Source organism: Xiphophorus couchianus, chromosome 17, assembly GCF_001444195.1.
Source record: "Xiphophorus couchianus chromosome 17, X_couchianus-1.0, whole genome shotgun sequence".
In the NCBI taxonomy this organism is placed as follows: domain Eukaryota; kingdom Metazoa; phylum Chordata; class Actinopteri; order Cyprinodontiformes; family Poeciliidae; genus Xiphophorus; species Xiphophorus couchianus.
Genome location: NC_040244.1, coordinates 18053472 through 18074200, shown reverse-complemented (window position 1 = coordinate 18074200; position 20729 = coordinate 18053472). Strand labels below are relative to the sequence as shown.

Genomic DNA, 20729 nt, shown 5'->3' with positions numbered 1-20729 from the left:
AGTTGATGTCTCGCTCACTCTTGGCATACAGCTTGATGTCATCCATGTAGAGAAGGTGACTGATGTTGGCCCCATTTTTTAGTCGGTATCCGTAGCCAGTCTTGTTGATAATTTGGCTGAGGGGGTTCAGGCCTATGCAGAACAGTAGCGGGGACAGAGCATCTCCTTGGTATATGCCACATTTGATGGACACTTGTGTAAGTGGTTTGCAGTTGGCTTCAAGGGTGGTTTTCCACAGCTTCATCGAGTTTGCAATGAAGGCTCTCAGAGTCCTGTTGATGTTATACATCTCTAAGCATTCAATGATCCAAGTATATGGCATTGAGTCATAGGCTTTCTTGTAATCAATCCAAGCCATGCACAGGTTGGTGTGTCGGGTTTTGCAGTCTCGGGCAGCTGTGCGGTCTACGAGGAGTTGGTGTTTGGCTCCTCTGCTATTTATACCGATACCTTTCTGTGCCGTGCTCATGTGTTTGTCCATGTGTTTGCTTATCTTGGCCGCTATGATGCCTGACATGAGCTTCCATGTTGTGGAGAGGCAGGTTATTGGTCGGTAGTTGGGTGGGACTGGACCCTTTGATGGATCCTTCTGGATTAGGATTGTCCGCCCTTCAGTTAACCATTCAGGGTGAGCTCCACTTTGTAGCAGCTGGTTCATTTGGCCTGCCAGTCGCTCATGGAGGGCAGTGAGTTTCTTTAGCCAGTAGGCATGGATCATGTCAGGGCCTGGTGCTGTGCAGTTTTTCATACCTGAGACTCTTTCTTGGACATCTGTCACATTGATGGTTACCAAGGCTTGCTCAGGGAGGTTATTATGGTCCTCTCGTAGAGAGATCAACCACTGTGCATTGTTGTTGTGGGACGCCTCCCTTTCCCATATGCCTTTCCAGTATTGTTCAGTCTCCAGCCTTGGTGGGTCTACTCTGTTGTTATTACCCTGCCATTCAGAGTACACCTTAGCTGGTTGAGTGGAGAAGAGCCGGTTAATCCTTCTGCATTCATTCTCCCTTGTGTATCTCTTTAGGCAGCTGGCCAAGGCTTGGAGCCTCTGTTTGGCAGTTTCGAGTGCTTCAGGTATGGGCATCTGCCTGTACTTTCTGGGTACTGGTCTTTTCATTGTACCCTTGTGGAGCTCTAACAATTGGCTCACTTCCCTCCTTGATACCTTGATTTTAGCCTCTAACCGTCTTTTCCATGGTGGGTATTGGGTCTCATGGCTGCTCTTATAGCCAAGTGTCTCAAGGATCACTGATGCTGAGTTGTAGATCAGCTCATTGGTTTCTGTTGGTAGGGATTGTTCTCAATGCTGCATTCACATTCTCAATGATCTCTGATGGTACTTCACTCAGCCGTTGTAATTGGCGCCGAGGAGGTCTGGTTGTCATTCGGGTCGTGATTTTCTCTCTCAGGTCAGCAGCTGTCTCGTTCAGCTCTGATTCGCTCAATGGGGCCGTGTATCCCCTGACTGGGTGGGGACTTGTAGTTAAGTCCCCACAGTTCTGACATCCAGGTTCCTCCTTTTTGCCGTAGCATTTGTGTTGTATCTCGTCAATCTCAAGTTGTGACAGCAGTTGCCGTTTGCGGATGTTGGAACACTGAGCTACTAGTTGTTTAGCGCTTAGTGTTGACTGGGGATGTCGAAGTAACCATTCCTTCACCAGTCTTTGGTATATATATATATATATATATATATATATATATATATATATATATATATATATATATATAATTTTAAATCAGTTAAGTATGAAAAATAAACATAGAACTGTTCAGAGAATTAATTTCCAAATACAGAATAATATGAATGAAAATGGCATGTACAGTAGTGGAGCCCATACAATTGCAGGAACTATACGCATTCAACCCCAATCCCAATGCCAGTCTTATCTGTTTTGTCTGTTTTTAAATGGCCTAAGAACAGCTGTACTACTAATTTCGTACAATAAATCAAATCTATCTAATCTATTTATCTAAGGAGGGTTTGAAAAAAGCAAACCCTCATTCCACTCAACCAATGCTTCCAAGCATGGAACCTAAGTCAACCACGTTGAGGACCATAGCATCATAACTTTCATTTTAATGGAGTAGACAGACGCATGGTGAGCGTGCTCCGGCCTTACTCTTACTTCTCTAAGCTCTTCAATCCTCATACTCTTCAGGCTATGCTCGCCCTGTAAGTGAAGCCTGAAAAATATAATGGGAAGGATATAATTCTCCTTCCCATTCTTTCCATTCAAGCTGACAAGGTAGATTCAAATTGCCATCTAAAGCACAGAAGGCTGCCAAAAAGGAGAACGCTAATGCACATACTTTTCAGAAGTCTGAAGATTTCTGGGTTAAGATATCCTTTTTTCATTATTTTAAATGTAATATTATGTCCTGAGAAAATATATCATTGTTTTTTTATGAACTCTAACCCATGACATTTCATTCTGTGTAAGGAATCTACATGATCTATGGGTTTCACTTTCTGAAAGTGATAGAAAATGTTGAGGGAGCAAGGATTTTTCAGGGGTGGCAGCATACATACATGATGCTGCCATCACTTGTTATATATACTGCTCAAAAAAATAAAGGGAACACTTAAACAACACAATATAACTCCAAGTAAATCAAACTTCTGTGAAATCAAACTGTCCACTTAGGAAGCAACACTGGTTGACAATCAATTTCACCTGCTGTTGTGCAAATGGAACTTTGTACAGAACAAAGTATTCAATGAGAATATTTCTTTCATTCAGATCTAGGATGTGTTATTTGAGTGTTCCCTTTATTTTTTTGAGCAGTGTATATATACAGTATATATATATATATATAACAAGTAAATCAAGTACATTAAGTCCAATGTTAGGTCTATGTACACTAAATGTGAGAATGAGACATTATATACATATATATTTATAATGTCTCATTTGCACATGTGTACATAGATATACTGTATATATATATATATACTGTATATATATAGTGTCTCATTCTCACGTTTAGTGTACATAGACCTAACATTGGACTTAATTTACTTGTTGCAAAATATTTTTAACTTGCATTATTTCAAAATGAGCTTCGTGTAGCACTGATGATTAAATATAATTTCTTAATGTAGTATAGTTTTTAATCTTTACATCTTTCATACTGCTGCTAATTGATATGTATTGCTGGATTGGACAGCGACAATTAGTCGCTATGTGATACATTGTGTCCATAAAACCATTCTATTCCAATGCAGGATGAGCAGAAATCTGTCACAAAAATATTAGTAGCGCCATAATTTTTTATCAGATATAGCTATTAAATACGGCTTAAAATAAACCTGAGAAAACTGATGTTTGCTGTATGAATTCTGCCTGAAACAAACCTATAAACAGTTTGGTTTCTGTTAGTTCTGTCAAGATGCAAGAAAGGGCTATTGGGAAATCGTTTTATTTTAAATATGCTGTAGGAGCCGTAGTTTGATGACTGTTATTATCGCCACGTTTTACGAACAAAGGAGGAAATTAGTTCAGTTTTTGTCGCTTGTTTAACTTTTAGGAATAGCAGCGGCTGCAGTGCGCCACAATAAAGGTACAATAAAGCTGATAAACAGGTGAAGAACAGAACTAGATAAAACCATTTATATTATGCTTTTTCTCGCTCTGTATGTCTGCTTTACCCTACACACACACACACAAACACTGACCCGTTGCCATGACAACCGACAGACAACAGCTCAACGAGCAGATAGAGCGGAAATACATTCAAGCCTATCAGGGGAATCAACATTAAAACAAACATTTCCCACATAAAAAAAGTACGCAAAAACACCGAAACAGATTATTCAGTCTGTTACATTATGTTTTCAGGCTTAATGTCTATATTGCGATTATTAATAAATTTGCCTGAACACAGCGGTGGTTAATGAACTGATTTAAACACCTGCTCTACTGATGACTTGGTGTGCAGGTTGTCCTAGTTTAGTGCTAACGGAGCTAAAACACACCGAACTGCGCACCATGTTAAGGTTATCAAAGTCAATAGCAGGCTAGCAACAGGTAGGCTAGCATAACTGACTCTCTGCTCACTTTCTCAATATCTTCTTTAAATTAAAACTTTTTCCCCACCTGTTAAATCTGAAACCCATTAACCCTGTTATCTATGGCTGTCATAGGGTTGAATTAACCGCTAAATATTGCGTCCTTTTTTCAGATTCTTTGCATGGCTGTGGTATTTTCCTGACCACCGATATTCCTGACTCAATGGACAGCAATGGCGCATGTGTGGCGCACGATAAGTCATGTAATGTCCAGTCATACATATCCATCCATTTATATCAATGCTGCTGCCTTGCGCTCTGTCCTTCTCTCGCACTTCTCGCTACTTAGAAGTAGGTGTCAGGTTACATTGTGTTGCATTCAATGTTATCGGAAAAAGGAGTTTCATGCGCCAGCTGGGGTGGCAACAGGGGTGGTAAGGCTCTCAGCTGGGGTGGCAACTGCCACCCCAGTAGATCCGCCCATGACTATTGCTCTTAGTTTTTTTTAATGCACATCGCTATACTGTAGGTAATTGCCAGACCTTGGGATTGTTTTTAAAATGCTATCTGTCCTTCAGGTGGTGATGATAATGTCAGTTCGGCTGTGGCTCATGGGAGGATCCATGCCTCTTTTTTCAGAACAGGACAACCCTGCCTCCTTTTCACCTCATCTGCTTACCAGGTTAGTCCACACTCTCACAAACTATAATAAAATAACTTGACTGCATTCAGATCTGATGAGAAAAGATGGAAGGGTGACTTTTTCTTTTTAATTCATTTGGTTTTATACAATGCATGACCCCTTAAAAAACATGGCTCTTTATCTAAAACAGACAGAGCAACTGGTCTCTCTACCGCCCTCCGCCCTCCACCTCTCAGCATGTCAGACTGTTTTTACAAACATTTCTGAAAGAATGGGTCGCTCTCAGGAGCTCAGTGAATTCCAGTGTGGATCTGTGATAGGATGCCACCTGTGCAACAAATCAAGTCGTGAAATTTCCTCACTCCTAAATATTCCACAGTCAACTGTCAGCTGTATTATGAGAAGATGGAAGTGTTTGGGAACGACATCAACTCAGCCAGAAAGTGGTAGGCCACGTAAATTGTATCGGTCAAAAGTCGAAGGAACTGATTGTCGACTGTAGGATGTGTAAACCAGACATTCAGCCCATCATTATAAATCGGGAGAGGGTGGAGATGGTGCCAAATTTCAGGTTCCTGGGCACCTACAACATGAGGGTTCTGAGAAAGAACCACCTGAGAACTGAGCTCTTGGTGTCCTTCTATCCCTGCTCTGTGGAGTTGGCGTTGAGTCATGGCATCTCACCAGTGGTTCCCCAGCTGCACTGCAGCAGAGAGGAAGCAGCTCCGGAGGGTCATACACACTGCCCAGAGACTGATTGGCTGCCCTCTTTCATCTCTGGAGGAGATGCACAGGACCTGCTGCCTCCAGAGAGCCCGCAGCATCATCAAGGACCCCTCACACCCTAGCCACCACCTCTACAAACTCCTGCCCTCAGGGAGGTGTTTCAGGGTAATAAAGTCAAGGACAAACAGATTAAAAACAGTTTCTACCCAAGAGCTGTTGTTGCTCTGAACACAGCAAATCCATCTAAAAAATTGTTTATTTTTTCTTAACATCCCAGTTGTTTGTGTGTTTCTGCTATATGTTTTATTTTTATTTTATTTATTGAAATATACTTATTTTATTTATTTGACTTGCCTTTGAGAGTTACTTTTCAAAGTTGTGTTTTTTTTCTTGCACAATGACAATAAAAGGAGTTTTGATTCTGATTTAAATTAGTGTATGTGAGTAGATGTATTTAACCAGGGGAATCTAATTGTAAATGAAAACTCCAGTTCATATATTAATTGATTTGAATTGTTCACTTGTTGGGTAATAAACTTTTTTTCATTTCTTCTTAAACATCTCATTTGTCTCATAGCTGTGTGTCCTCTTCACCAAATAATTCACTCTATGCCCTCTACTGACAGGTTTCTTACCTACTCATACCTGCTGTCCTTTAATGCCTGGCTGCTGCTGGCTCCCGTTGTGCTGTGCTATGACTGGCAGGTGGGCAGCATTCCCCTTGTGGAATCTCTGGGTGATGTGCGCAACGCGGCCACCATACTGCTGGCTGCAGTGATGATTGCTCTCTGCTTGCACTGCCTCTTCTCACTAAAGGTAAGAGCCAGATTGTAACATGTGGTTGACAAGTGGTGTCTTAGTCCAACTTTCTTGTTACTTTACCAACGAGTAGTTGTTCCCAACTGTAGTTTGTCTAGAAGCTCTGGTTCATTTGGGGAGGTATGAATGCAAACTCTAATGCAGACCAAAAAAGCAAACTCTGGTACATCTAAAAACCTTGGTCTCGGTTGGGTTGAAGTGAACTCTAACGAGGTTTGAATACATGTGAACACCAAGCGGACCGGCGACTGCTCCAAAAGTAGGAAGCGGACTATTGAGCAAGGCATTCTGGTCAATATATTACTCTCAGATAGCGGAGGCGTTGTATTGGTTTCCATGGCAACGAGTTTGCATGTAGAGTAAAGGCAACACAGAGAGTGAGGAAAAGCAGACTATAAGAGGGTTAAAGTTGTTTTACACCGGTGTTAATTTACTTTGTTGGGGTGCACTGCTGCCGCTGTAATTTTTAAGCTTTCATTAAACCACAAAAACTGGACTAATCTGCTTGTTTGTTTGTAGAACTTGGCGTAGGAGCCATGGTTTAAATTTTAGCAAACTGATGTCAACAGCGATACAATTATGTCAAATTAATTTACTAACCAACATAAAAGAAAAATTTTCTTAGCCCTCTTTTTTATCTTGACAGAACTGACAGAAACTAAACTGTAGATTTATTTCCACAAATGGAATACATATTTTACATATCAAAGGTAAGGTAAGATCATTTTATTTATATAGCATATTTTCAGCAACAGCAATTCAAAGTTCTTTACATAAATTAGAAGGAAATACAAATAAAACAATAAACCAAAGGAAAAAACAAACAAAAAAAAGTATGTTAGTTCTCCATGTTTGGTAAGATTTGTGAGGCATAAAACTAAATGTTGGTTCTCCATGTTTGATTCTATAAAGTAGACGGTGCTAAATGTTGATGAGTAGTTTTTCTAGATAAGCTAATAGTAGTTTCTCTGGACTCTAAGTTAGTTCTACTTCCTGTTCTGGGTTGAGTGAAGTATATAAACTAAATGTTCATGTTCTGGGTTGCTAGGCAGGCTAAGAATGGGTACACCAGGAGTTTCTCTGTTTAATCTAATAGGAGTTCCTCTGAATCTTACTGTTCTAACTAATAGGTTTGATTCCTGTTCTAGGTTGATTGAAGTATGTAAACTAATAAGCTGTGAACTTTTTATTCTAAAAAACTTCATTCCTGTTCTGGGTTGAGTGAAAATATATACTAGATGCTCCTGTTGTAAGTATAAGTATTCCATAATTTATAAGCTAGAAGGAATTTCTATTGATAGACTAATAGCAGTTTCCCTGGATAATAATCTAAAAAGTATAAAGCTAAATATTGGTCTAAAGTAATGAGCACTTCACAATTTCTAAAAGTAATAATAAACTAGACAGAAAGTCAGGATAAGAAATGACGCAGAAAGAAGCACAAATAGCAACATTCAAATAATACAAAGACATGAGCCGGTGTTCTGACTATCAGTGCTACCTCGTCAGATTTTCTTACCGTAGCACAGATAGATAGCTAAGTCTATCTGTCAGTGCTACGTGTTCAAAACTGCTACTATCATGTTTACAAACAGAAAACTATAGCGGGTTGTGTTAATGTTAAATATATTAAATAACATTATTTGAGTGACTGAAGTGGAAGCTTAGGAGTTATGCTTAGCTTAGCATTGGAACAATTTATATATATGACGAAACCACAAGAAGATCACTTCCTTCATCTGAATATCCTACCCGTTTAAAATGAAAAGCTATAGATGTATTACCTAATCCTTTTACTAGAATATCCTACCTTTTAAAAAATATTTTAAATACAGAGGTGTTTGTAAGAATAAAACACTATCAGACAGGGGAAACACGTTTTTATTGGAATTAAATTAGACACAGATCACTGCAGATCATTTTTGTGCATTAATATGTTGTATGTCTGTTATTAGATGCACCACAGCCACAATGTCTCCACCGAACTGCGGAGGTCACTGAAATGATGGGATATGATTAATATATACTAATATTACACTGCTATTACACAGCTTCAATCCCATATAATATTGCAACAAACATCTATTTAGCAAAGTTTAATAATAAAAAAAGAGTGTACCGTAATTAAACTAAAATATTTTTAAAATATAGTTACAAAATAGCCCACAAAACAGTATTTTGTTCTGATTAACTGCCAAACATTGACTTGTTTATATTGGTAATAACTTTGCAGATGGCAAAGTAAAGCCATTTACAAGCTGCCTGTCATGTAAAGTAAAAACATGGAGTAATACAGCAGCTTAATGAAAGCCAGGTATAAAATAAAATTAAATAAAGCTTACCTTAATCTTTGACGAAATAAAACACATGAAATTAAACTTCCACAGGTAGGACGTATTTATAAGAAATTTGCTGAGTAAGCAGTATGTGATGTAGCACCGATGTGCTCATGCGCATGACCACAAGGTAGGACAGATTTACGGGTAGCACAGATAAACAGAACACCGGCAAAAACTGGTACAAGCATGCTATATATTTATACAGTATGTAGTACACTTAAAATTAGTATACTTAAAATGTACTTACACAAATGTAAGTATGTTTGGAATATACTAAAGTATTTTTTTCACTAGGATTCAGTTAAAAACTATTAATTTCCTGTCCAATATCCTCAAAAGTATTGTGGAGATCTGAAAAAACAACATCATGTGTCCACATGAGGGATTATCCATGGTGGAAGAAATACATGTTACAAAAGGACTCTTTGCTCTGGGTTGATCAAGAGTAACAAGTCACTGTCTCCAGACTTTGCTGAAGAGGGAGTGCAACATGGACATGGTCTTCCAAGTGACCAGTTGAGGTTGAGACTTGAATGTTGCCAATCAGGTATTTTCTGCACTGGCAAGATCCTCTTCAGTTGGAAAGCAGAAACAAAGCAAAAGTTTGAATGGTGCGCTACATGAATATCTTATAAAGTCAGCATTTGTTTAAATGTTTGTTTCACCCTTGTTGTCTTGCACACATGACTCAATCAGTCATCACAGTAGCTACAACACTGACAGGTTTCTATATTATCAACAAAGCCTGAAAATGCTTTTTAAAAATACAGTTAAATACATCTGGCATTGTTTACTACTGTAAAATCAAACGCTAACCACCTCTAATTTGCCTTGGCAAGACTGTCTGAGTCTTTAGGTCCAAGCTTAAGATTGGTTCAACAGTGTAACCATACAGACATGACTCAGGAGGCTAGAACTTCAACCAGGCTATGTTGTCATTTCTGATTGAAAATTCAAAAGTTCTTAAACAGGTGTTTGCTGTTGACCGACATGATCTCTGCAACTGGACTAAAAACACAAACAAAAAACATCAAATGAAGACATGTTTTTCCAAGGAATTTTCTATCTTTGTCCTTCCATCTTCCCTTATTCTGTTTTGCCTTCTAACTCCTCTGTCACAGCTTCACTCCTCTTCCTTTCCTTCTCTCTGGCTGTTGACCCCATTCATGACCTTGCCCTTTACTGTAGGATTTTTAACATTGTGTCATGCTCTGGCTAAATACACCATATGCTTGCCAACAGATGGTTTGTGAGATGCACTTCCAATCTATTTCAGAAAACTGGTTGAACGTTGGTTGAGCTAATGCTTCACACATTATTTGTTAGAAAAATTCAAGATTTACTTGGGAGCAATTTATCAATTCAGGACAGATTTAGAAAAAATATCTAATAGAAAGGTATAAAAATACTATTGACATTATGACAACTTGTTCAAGCCCTTTGCATGTTAACACTTAAATGATGGACTTATGCTTAAATGTTGTGGAGGTCAAGACAATTCAAAAAGGAGCAGTTTAATGCTTTTTGAACAACATGATTAAAGCAACTGAAAATATATTAAAACTCAGAGAGGCATCCATAATCACTTGTATGATGTACAAAAGCATTTGGAACTTGCTCAATGGAACGAGAAACTGTTTTTTTATGTACACATGTGACACAATGATTTGAAGTTTGCACAAGTAGGAGAATTTAAATTATGTTCTGAGAAATGCACCCAAGCTACTGAGAAAAATTTAAAAATATTTAAGTTTTCCTTATCTTACAACCCCTCAACTGTCATAAAGACACCACTGTCCTTATGGACCTAGTGACTTAAATGTAAGTATTTTGGGGGTGACTGTTAAGAGGTTAAAGGAAAATGTTAAATATTGGAACTACTACCAAGCTTTCAATTGACTTCTGAGTATTAAAGCACTGAAACAAAAGCTAAAGTGTTCTTCACAGTTTTAACTAGTACTGCTGGTTGTTGTATCTGTGCAGACTGGACATATAAAGAGAAAATGTTTCCAAAATGTGCAGATAGACAAAATGAATGAAACAGGAGAACTAACACTAGGCACACCATCAACTGAAGGAATGCTCCTGCTAGCTTAATGGTTCTGACTCCATAATGGAAGTAAAATAATTTCTTAAATAATTTTTGGATTTTTCATAAGGACATAATGACCATGACTATAATCATTTAATTTACTAATAGTTTTTAGATATACTGTTTAAAAACCATATGTGGAAGTAGGACAAGTGCTCCAAATTAGCTTACAGTAAGCACCATAATACAAGCATGGGACTGCTGTTTTATTTAGTTTGTCTGTCCCTGTCAAATAAACCTAATAAATAAATGATGTTGACTGAATGATTGACTGAGGGGTTTTGAAACTCTATGACATTTTCCTCACAAGTGAGTGCTGTTCTACTTATGTTGATTGTGTTTTTGCTCTGATCATCCTCTTCTTTTTCACCTACAGAGGCAGGAGAAAAAGGAGGTGTTGGTAGGAATTTTTTTTCTTGTATTTCCCTTCATTCCTGCCAGTAATCTTTTCTTCAGAGTGGGATTTGTTGTGGCTGAGAGAGTTCTCTACATGCCCAGGTGAGTGTGTTATATTTTTTTAGAATAGAAGTACTTTATTCATCCCAGCAGGGGATGAATAAAGCCTCTATGCCTCTATGCTGTAACTTCGCAGTTACAGCATAGAGGCAAGACACAATAACAACTACCACTGAGTAGTAGTTGTAGATAAAATAAAAAATAAAAATAAAATATAGAATGCTGTTAATATAAGAAACAACTTAAGAGCAGTCCTTGCAAAGATTCAAAAAATGCAGATCTCCTGGGTTACTGACTACTTGACAGGCAGGCCACAGTTTGTCCGTCTGGGCAGTGTCCTGTCTGATGTGGTGGTCAGTGACGTAGGAGCTCCACAGGGAACTGTGCTTTCTCCCTTTCTCTTCACCCTGTACACCACTGATTTCCAGTACAACTCTGAGTCATGTCACCTACAGAAGTTTTCTGATGACTCAGCGGTTGTCGGGTGTATAGGGGATGGAGGGGAGGGGGAGTACAGGACACTGGTGGACAGCTTTGTGGAGTGGTCTGAGCAGAATCACCTGAGGCTCAACATTAGTAAGACCAGAGAGATGGTGATCGACTTCAGAAGGAAGAAGACATCTTCACGGCCACTGAAGATCAAAGGGGAAGTGGTGGAGGAGGTGGAGGATTACAAATACCTGGGAGTTGTAATCGGCAACAGACTGGACTGGGCATCTAACACTGACGCTGTGTGCAAGAAGGGGATGAGCAGACTCTATTTTTTAGCTGAGATCCTTCAATGTGTGCAGCAAGATGTTGGAGACCTTTTATCACAGTGTTGTTGCCGGTGCCATCTTCTTTGCTGCTGTGTGCTGGGGAAGCAGCATCAGAGCCAGCGACTCTAATAGACTGGACAAAATCATCAGGAAAGCTGGCTCTGTACTGGGACTAAGGCTGGAGTCCCTGGAAACTGTGGTGGAGAGGAGGACACTGAAGAAGGTTCTGTCTATTATGGACAATAAACAGCACCCTCTCCACCACATAGTGGACAGACAGCGGAGCACCTTCTCACATAGGCTGCTCTAGCTCCGCTGTCGTAGGGACAGATACAGGAAATCCTTCCTGCCACATGCCATCTCACTGTACAATAAAAGCTAAATCATTGTTCAATCAGTCGTTGACACCCATCCTCCGCAGCTTCTCACCCAGTAGCAGAGGCTGGATGCTGTTGAAGGCACTGGAGAAATCAAAGAATGTGATTCTCACAGTGTCTCCTCCACCATCCAGGTGCGACAGTGCTCGTTGCAGCAGGAAGATGACGGCATCGTCAACTCCTAAGTGGGGCTGGTAGGCAAATTGCAGGGGGTCTAGAAACGTCCTCACCCTAGGCCTCAGCTGGGCCAGGACCAGTCTCTCAATGACCTTCATCACATGAGATGTGAGAGCAACTGGTCTGTAGTCCTCTGGGTCGGATGGCCTTGGCTTCTTGGGAACAGGAACCACATGTGATGTCTTCCACCGCAGCGGGACTCTCTCCAGCCTCAAGCTCAAGTTGTACATGTGTGCCAGTACGGTGCACAGCTGGCCAGAGCAGGTCTTCAGGATCCGTGGTGTAATGCCATCAGGTCCTGCAGCCTTCCCCTGGTGTAATCGCTCCAACTGTCTCTCAACCTGGCCTGTAGTCACCGTTAACTGGGGGTAGGTGTTGTTGTCTGCAGTGGAGATGGGGGAGGAGGGAGGATGGAGGGCTGAAGGAGAGGTGGTGTGCAGGAGAATGCCTTTAGGTGGTTTGAACAACTTGGGGCAGTGTGGATGTGTGGGGGGCTGGTGGTGGTATGGGAGTAGCAGGAGGTGAGCTAAACCTGTTGAAAAACTGGTTAAACTGGTTTGCTCTATCCAGGCTCCCAGATGTCTGTCTGTCCTTCCCCTTCATCCCAGTGATGTGCTTCATTCCTTTCCACACATCTTTCACACTGTTCTGCTCGTGTTTGGACTCAAGCTTCCTCCTGTAGTTGTCCTTGCATGTCCTCAGTGTCTCTCTGAGTTCACGCTGGACTCTCCTCTGCTCCTCCTTATCTCCAGACCTGAAAGCCATCTTCTTTTTGTTTAGAAGTGCCTTCAGGTCACTGGTAATCCAGGGTTTGTTGTTGGAGAAGCAACGCACGGTCCGGGCTGGCATGACAGTGTCCTCACAGAATCTGATGTAGTCCGTGATGCAGTCAGACATGTTGTCGATGTCCTCCCCATGAGGCCCACAGAGCACATCCCAGTCTGTCGACCCAAAGCAGTCCTGCAGTGCCTCAGCTGCCTCCTGTGTCCACCTCCTCACCGTCCTGATGCGCACAGGCTGCCTACTCACTAGAGGAACATACCTGGGAGTCATCCTTACCAAGATGTGGTCTGACCTGCCAAGGGGGGGCATGGCTGTGGCGCTGTATGCATCTTTGGCATTAGCATACAGGAGATCCAGCATTTTGTTTTCCCTGGTGGGACAGTCAACATACTGCTGGAAGTTGTGAAGAGTTTTGTCCAATGAGGCATGGTTAAAGTCACCTGTGATGACCATGAAGGTGTCCGGGTGTTGAGTCTGGAGTTTGGCTGCGGTAGAGCTGATGACATCACAGGCCACCGCTGCATCAGCTGATGGGGGAATGTAAACAGCGATCAAAATGGCAGACGTAAACTCCCTCGGTAAATAATACGGCCGCATTCCCACAGCCAGAAGTTCAATGTCCGGGGGCCACAAATCTGTTCCTTCACATTAACATGACCGGGATTACACCACCTCTCACTCACATAAAGTGCAATCCCGCTGCCCTTCTTCTTCCAACTCTTGGAAAAGTCCCTATCCCCCCACACCAAGGAAAATCCAGGGAGCTCCACGCTGTAGTCCAGAATAAGCGAGTGTAGCCAGGTTTCCGTGAAGCAGAAGATACTACACTCCCTGTACTCCTTCTGGGTCCTAACCAGCGCCGTGAGTTCATCTGTCTTATTCCCCAAAGACCTCACGTTCCCCACAATAATCGCCAGTACCGCTGGTTTGTGCCGTCTCCTCTTCTCCCTCCGTTTAACTCCAGACCCGCAGCCCTGTCGTCTCCTCCGTAACTCCTCCGGACCACAGGCCCGTCTCCGGGCAGCAGCAGAGGCTTACACAGCGCAATAAGTTGTTCACGTGCGTAAACAATGCCGCTACTCCGTTCGGCGATGTTCTCCGTAACAAAGAGTATAAAAAGTAGCAGAAGAACGCAGAGAACAGCGACAGAACCACATCCAGCCATTGTGGAAAGCTTAACTGATGATCTATGGGTTCTTTAAGCACGGATCCTTAATCGGTTACAGCAAATATACACAGATTATCACACACGACGGGAGCTGCGTCTGCAAGCAGCCAGCTGTGCCGGCACCAAAAAATAACAAAAACTTGCTTAACAGCAATATCTGGGTGAGAGACGGTGCAGAACTTTTATAACTGTCCTTTTGTGTCTATCAGAAACAAATATATATAAATTGATCTAATATAATATATATTACTGCTGCTGACAGAGGTGGAGGGAAGTGGAGGGCTGTCTTGATCTGAGACAACACAGCCCTCCATGACCATGAAGGGTTGTGGTTATGATGGTACCGTTTCTTTATATCAGAATATCTGATATAAAGGTATGGAACCCTAAACAGTGTGTACAAAAACAAGCTCCTCCCTGATCTGTTTATAAAATAATATAAATGAAGATGTAAAGTGAACACACTAGAGTCAAATATTCAGATCATTAGCAGGACTTTGGAGAACTTGACTGCACTGAGGAGATAATTCAGGCATTTAATTGAGGTGCTTTGAACCAGGGACACATCTAAAATTTTGAAAGAGATGATTTGCCAAAAAGCATTAAAAATTATTACCAACTAAACACAGCATAATCAGCTCATCCCAGAAAGCTACCATTGCTCAATTCAGGGATAACTGGAACAGGTTGATTGACATGCAAAGCCCCCTGAAATGTTGCTGTGTCTTCAGTCAGCAGTTTTCAAAACTTATTTTGAAGAGTTTCTTTTGTAAGCCAACTAATATCTTCAATCATAGCAACCTATGTTACACAATGTTATCCTGAAACTTACCTGACTCCTTGTTTCCTCTGTCTTTTTCTTCTGCAGTATGGGGTATTGTATTCTTGTGGCTGCTGGTCTAGGCCGACTCTTTTCAGTTGCAGGCCGCTGGGGCACCACACTCCTCAGTGTCTTCATGTTGCTGCTGATCCTGCTCTTCTCCTGGAAAACCGTCCAACAGAACACCGTCTGGCTCTCCAGGGAAGCCCTCTTTCGGTGAGTGTGTCTCTCCGTTTCTGTGATTTATAATAGGTACAATTTCTACACACAAAAATGGTTCTATTGCCGTCAGTCACTGATGTTGGGCCACTTTTTTCAGTAACGAGTAATCTAACGCGTTGCTATTTCAAATCCAGTACTCAGACTACAGTTACTTATCGAAACCACTTTGAGTTACTGTGTGTTACTATTTTCTTTTGTAATTAAATTTTATTTCCTCTACGCGTCTTGGGGAGTAACCGCCATTTCTATGCGACAGTTATCAGCAGCGACAGAAACGTAAACAATGGAAGGAAGAGGGAGATGTGCATTTTGTTGCTTGAAAAACAGGAACTATTTTGAGTTTCGCTCGCCACGTCCGATTATAATAAGCAGCTTTGGGTTGTTTTTTTTTCTAAAGTCGCTTGCAGGTTTAATGAGTCGCAAGTTGCAGTTTTTGAGCTTGGAAATAAACAGACAAAAACCCCAGAATTTGTCTGACATTGAGTTAGTTTTAGTCAGACTCTCCCTGTCCTTCATTTCCCAGATAATCCGTCCCGCTGTGTCTTTGTTAATGTCAAGTTAATATGTCAAGGGGCTCTAAGTAATTACTATTTAGAGAAGTCATTTGCTAAGTAAAATATTTTTTCTTTGCAGTATTTCTCAAACCTTTTCAAGTCAAGGACCACTTGCCCCATTTAATAAACACTCATGGATCACTTAACTTAAAATTGCCCCTGCAATAACACAACATCTTAATATCTATAGCCTGAAATGAAAGTATTAGTCTTTGTATATATATTTGTATACCGCTGTCTAAGAAAAGCACAACACATCACAAAGGACACTTCTCACCCCGGACCTTCTCTGTTCACACTGCTGCCTTCAGGCAGAAGATACAGAGCAACCAGAACCAGAACCAACCGTCTCAGAGACAGTTTCTACCCGACAGCAATAACAAAACTAAATGCAATCAAAAACAACCATTAATCATCATGAATGATGTATGTGAGAATGTGGCTGTTCTTATTTATTAGTTTTTTGGGTTTTTTTTTTAACAGTTATTTGTTCATTCTTACATTGTGTGTGAATTGTGAGACAGTTATTTTTTGTTTTTAAGCATATGCACTGACTGATGGCACCTTTTAAATTTCGTTGTCCTTGTGACAATGACAATAAAGATTTATCTTATCTTATCTAATCTGAAGGGTGGTGCTGTTTTTAAATGTGAATGGCCACAATAAAACCATAAACAAGTATGCTCTGGTCGTTTTGAGTTATTTACAGGCTTTGAAAGGATACATTCTAAGCCCTCCAGTGATAGAAAACACATGGAAATTAAAAAAGTTCTTTATTACAAGTGTTGTGTGCACTAGTAACATTTTAGGGCTATTTGTAAATTACAAGCACAATAAAAGGAAAATAGACTTGAGTTGCACTAGCAAAAATAAACATTTTTGTTCAGCCAGTAGATAGCCCAACATAAAAAATTTTACATTAGGTGTTAAGATGCAGTTATTCAGTGTGGGGTCAGCTCTGTCCACCACCTCGTCACTTTCATATTGTATTCACCACAGCTGCAGACTGTGATTTATAATAGGTAAATCACAGTCTGCAGATGTAGCATGCTTTTTTGAAGCATGCTACATCTCAGTTGCTTGTACTTGTGACAGTGCAATGACTATAAAGTTGAATTCTATTCTATTCTATTCTAATTTGTGGCATACTATGTATAGTAATATAACAGTGTTCAAAAACCAGAGTTCTGGAACTCACCCTGAGAAACCTTCCACCGGTGTCTGCAGGCTTTCTTTGTAGTGACCTGGCCTTTAGCCGTTTTTCCATTATTATTTTTTATTTTTAAATACAATCTTTTGGTAAGTTAACTGTAGTTGCACTTTGAGCTCACGTCACAGCACATAAAAGGTTGTTTACATGCAGTCTGCGGGTCTGACAGGGAGGATTCGATGGCCTCGGTCCAGCTGTCCGGTTGGCTGTCCAGGCAAATTAAGTTCTGCAGCAAAGCAGCCATAAAATCCGTTGTTGATCCGTCAGGGATACCGATCACACGTAGATTGTTCAGCATAATTGTTGTTTAAAGCATCACTAGTTCACAAAACAATCATACTCAAGTAAAAGACACAGATCGTTAATCTTTTTTTGAAGGATTCTTTTTATAAATCTTTCTTCTGCCATTTCAGCTCTGGTTTGAAGACTCTGCCTCACAATGCCAAAGTCCACTACAACTATGCCAACTTTCTGAAAGACAGCGCTCGACATGAAGAAGCTATTTACCACTACAACAAAGCCCTCAGGTGGGACTCTGTGTGAACTGAAATATTCCGTTAAGCTAGAATGAAGGCTATTTTGTATAAATCAAACTGAATTCTTTGTTAATTTAGATGTTATGTAGCAACAAACCTGAACAATGTCTTTTTCAATGTCTTTCAGCAATACATTCAGCAAAGGCAAAGTTTTTAAACTTCTATATAGCTTCATACCATAGTTGTAATTATTTATTTCATTACAATTGTAAAACCAAAGGTAAACAGATTCTAAGAGTAGTGACTCCACATTTTTGCCAATGTTTGTGTTGAGTAGGGTCTATTGTCAACTGTACTGAACTATTTTTATTTATTTTTTGAGTTGGCTCTGCCAATAGCATGTGGTGGCACAAACTCGTAGCACATCACATGTCACATGTATCCTTGAACACTCTTATTAGTTAGGAACTTTTCACAGCTAAACATTTCACACTAAATGAGAAGAACATCGATTAATTTGTCATCATCAGTTTGGATGCTCACTATTTCTGTTTCTTTTTTTCCCCTGCTTTTCAATTCAGCAAAAATTACACATTTCTGCTGAGCAACAAATGCTTTTTTCACAGCAGTCATTAGTTTAAATGATATGCTGGGTTCTCATTTTCCTTCAGAAACCCTGGTTATGAGAACCATTGTTTACTTTAGCTAGCAGTTTAATTTGCTAACTTTCTAAGCCTGGTGACAGAAAACAGATGTTACTGGAAGACCTTGTTGATAATACTTAGTGTCTTAAAAACAACAAAGAAATAAAATTAAAATAACACTTTTTTTCATGTTTGTTAAATCCTATTTAAGTTTTCAGCAAGTGGATCTTAAAACATAATGTAATGCTGGTTACATATACAGACAATGCAAAGCATAAATGAACTAAGTAGCTGATTACTAACATTTTAACACAGGCCATACAACTGGAATTGTAACATTTGTTCATTGCGAATGACAATGCTGTTAAATTAGATTTAGTGATTTCAGTATATATAAATTAAAATATTTTAAATTGTTTAACATTTAAATTAAAAAATTTAAGGAGCTGGCAAGGTTAATTTGTAAAAGTGCAAAAAACAATCTTCATAGTTAGAATGTTGTTACCATAAAGCGCACAGAAAACTTGCTAAGCCTGGTGGTTGGGGCGCTCAGGTGGTCCACCAGTGGCCCACTGTGTTTTTATATTAAAAAATGTTGACAGGAAATGTAAAAATATTACATTGACAATATTTAAACACAACTAAAGAGTCTTAAAAACAACAAACAAAAAGTACACTTAAAATAATGAATTTTGTTTTATGTATTTTAGTAAAGCAAGTGGATCAGCCAGTGAATCTAGAAACATTATGTAATGCTGGTCACATTTAGAGCCGTCCTAAAGCATAAATGAACTCAGCGACTGCTAAAAGCCCCCCCAGACCTGCAGGGGACCCCATAAATGCAAACATTTGAACACAGACCATAGAGCTAGAATTTTAACATTTGTTTACAGAGAATGACACTGCTGTTAAATTTCATTTAATGCTTTTATCAGGGATTAAATATTTTAAATTGTTTAAGATTTAAGTGTAAGATTCTTCATATTTAGGCCCGAGCAGCAAAGCGCTGCTAAGGCCTATTGTTTTCATACTGTTTCTTATTCTTATGATTCTGTCCCCCTCTTTGGGGGCCTTTTTGGGGGCTATATCATATTCAAAAACTCACCAAACTTGGCGGACACGTCAAACCTGTTTAAAAATTTCGTATTTTATGGTCGTCGCATAAATCGCAAAAGAAATGACTCAACGGCGCCAGCTAGCAACTTTCAAAAGACCCTCTGCTATTTATTCCCTTACTTCATTGTAGAGACATGAAATTTGGTACACTTGTAGAGCTCCCCAAGACGCTCAGAAATTACAATTAATGTCATAGTGCAAGTATCACAGGAAGTCAGCCATTTTGGATTGAAGTTCCAATTTTGACCCCATTTTTGACATATGCAGCCTTCGTATTTGATTGAACTCTTCCTAGGGATTTCGATTGATCGGCTTCAAACTTGGTCAGTCTGTTCATAAGGCATGGCTGATTAAAAGTTATCAAAACGGTGAGTTTTTGAGCATGCTGAAGGGGCGTTACCAGGGGTCAAAGTTCACCTACTCGGCTGGAAAAAATAAACTGTTGTATCTCCTACACAAATACTCACAAAAGCACCAAACTTTCAGTGATTGATTATCATCAGGTGTCCTACAATACCCAATGGTCAAATGATAACATCACTTAGGCCACGCACCCGGAGAACAGGAAGTGTCATGTTTTACTGTGAACGGTCGCTATCTTACCCCTTTGACCTAATCAACATGAAACTGTGTCCAGAGACAGAAGACATGTTGGTGTGTTGTGGATTCCAACCCCGATCAGCTTCGATGGAGCAGGTGGGCGTGGCGGCGTTGCAAAGTGACCTGTAACGCTGTTGTCATACGTTTGGCTCTGAATTCCACAGTTTTGGGTCGAGCTGCTCCAAACTCACTAGGATGGATCCTTATCCACCTGCCGATAGGAATCCATAACAAATTTTGGTGGGCGTGGCCTCATTTCTCTATAGTGCCCCCTAGAATATTTTATATGATCAGCCCCAAGCCATGCTTTAACCTAGAATTATGAAACTTGGTACACATGTGTATCTTGTGAGGACGTACAAAAAAGTCTCTTGGATCTATGCTCTAAACCCAACAGGAAGTCAGCCATTTTGGATTAAAGTCGTCATTTTCTCTTTTTTATAGACGTATCTGATCGAACTCCTCCTACAGTTTTTCAGATACAGACTTCACAATCACTCAGCACACTCTTGAGGGATCAAAGGTAAAAAGTTATCAAAGGATTTCTCGTACATCAAAGCATGTGGGCGTAGCTAAGTGTCAAACTTTGACTATTTGCCATGAAACATCAAGGTACAATAACTTCCAAATGCAAGGTCACACTTTCTCATTGAATTCAATGAGAAAGTGTGTCCAAACTTTTGGCAGGTACTATATATCTCCTCACTACATCAGCCGATTTGCACCAGTTTTTTTGTGAG

At 40.1% G+C, this 20729-nt stretch overlaps 1 protein-coding gene across 5 annotated transcripts in view; it reads left to right on the top strand.

The window, feature by feature from the left end:
- tmtc1 (transmembrane O-mannosyltransferase targeting cadherins 1) overlaps positions 1 to 20729 on the top strand; it is a 114845-nt gene that overhangs the window by 61827 nt on the left and 32289 nt on the right. For all 5 annotated transcript variants that reach the window (XM_028043538.1, XM_028043541.1, XM_028043542.1 and 2 more), the window contains 5 exons: positions 4588 to 4691; positions 6005 to 6194; positions 11005 to 11126; positions 15216 to 15383; positions 17567 to 17680. In XM_028043538.1, the coding sequence (XP_027899339.1) occupies positions 4588 to 4691; positions 6005 to 6194; positions 11005 to 11126; positions 15216 to 15383; positions 17567 to 17680 (698 nt within the window). The remainder of the gene's footprint in view (positions 1 to 4587; positions 4692 to 6004; positions 6195 to 11004; positions 11127 to 15215; positions 15384 to 17566; positions 17681 to 20729) is intronic.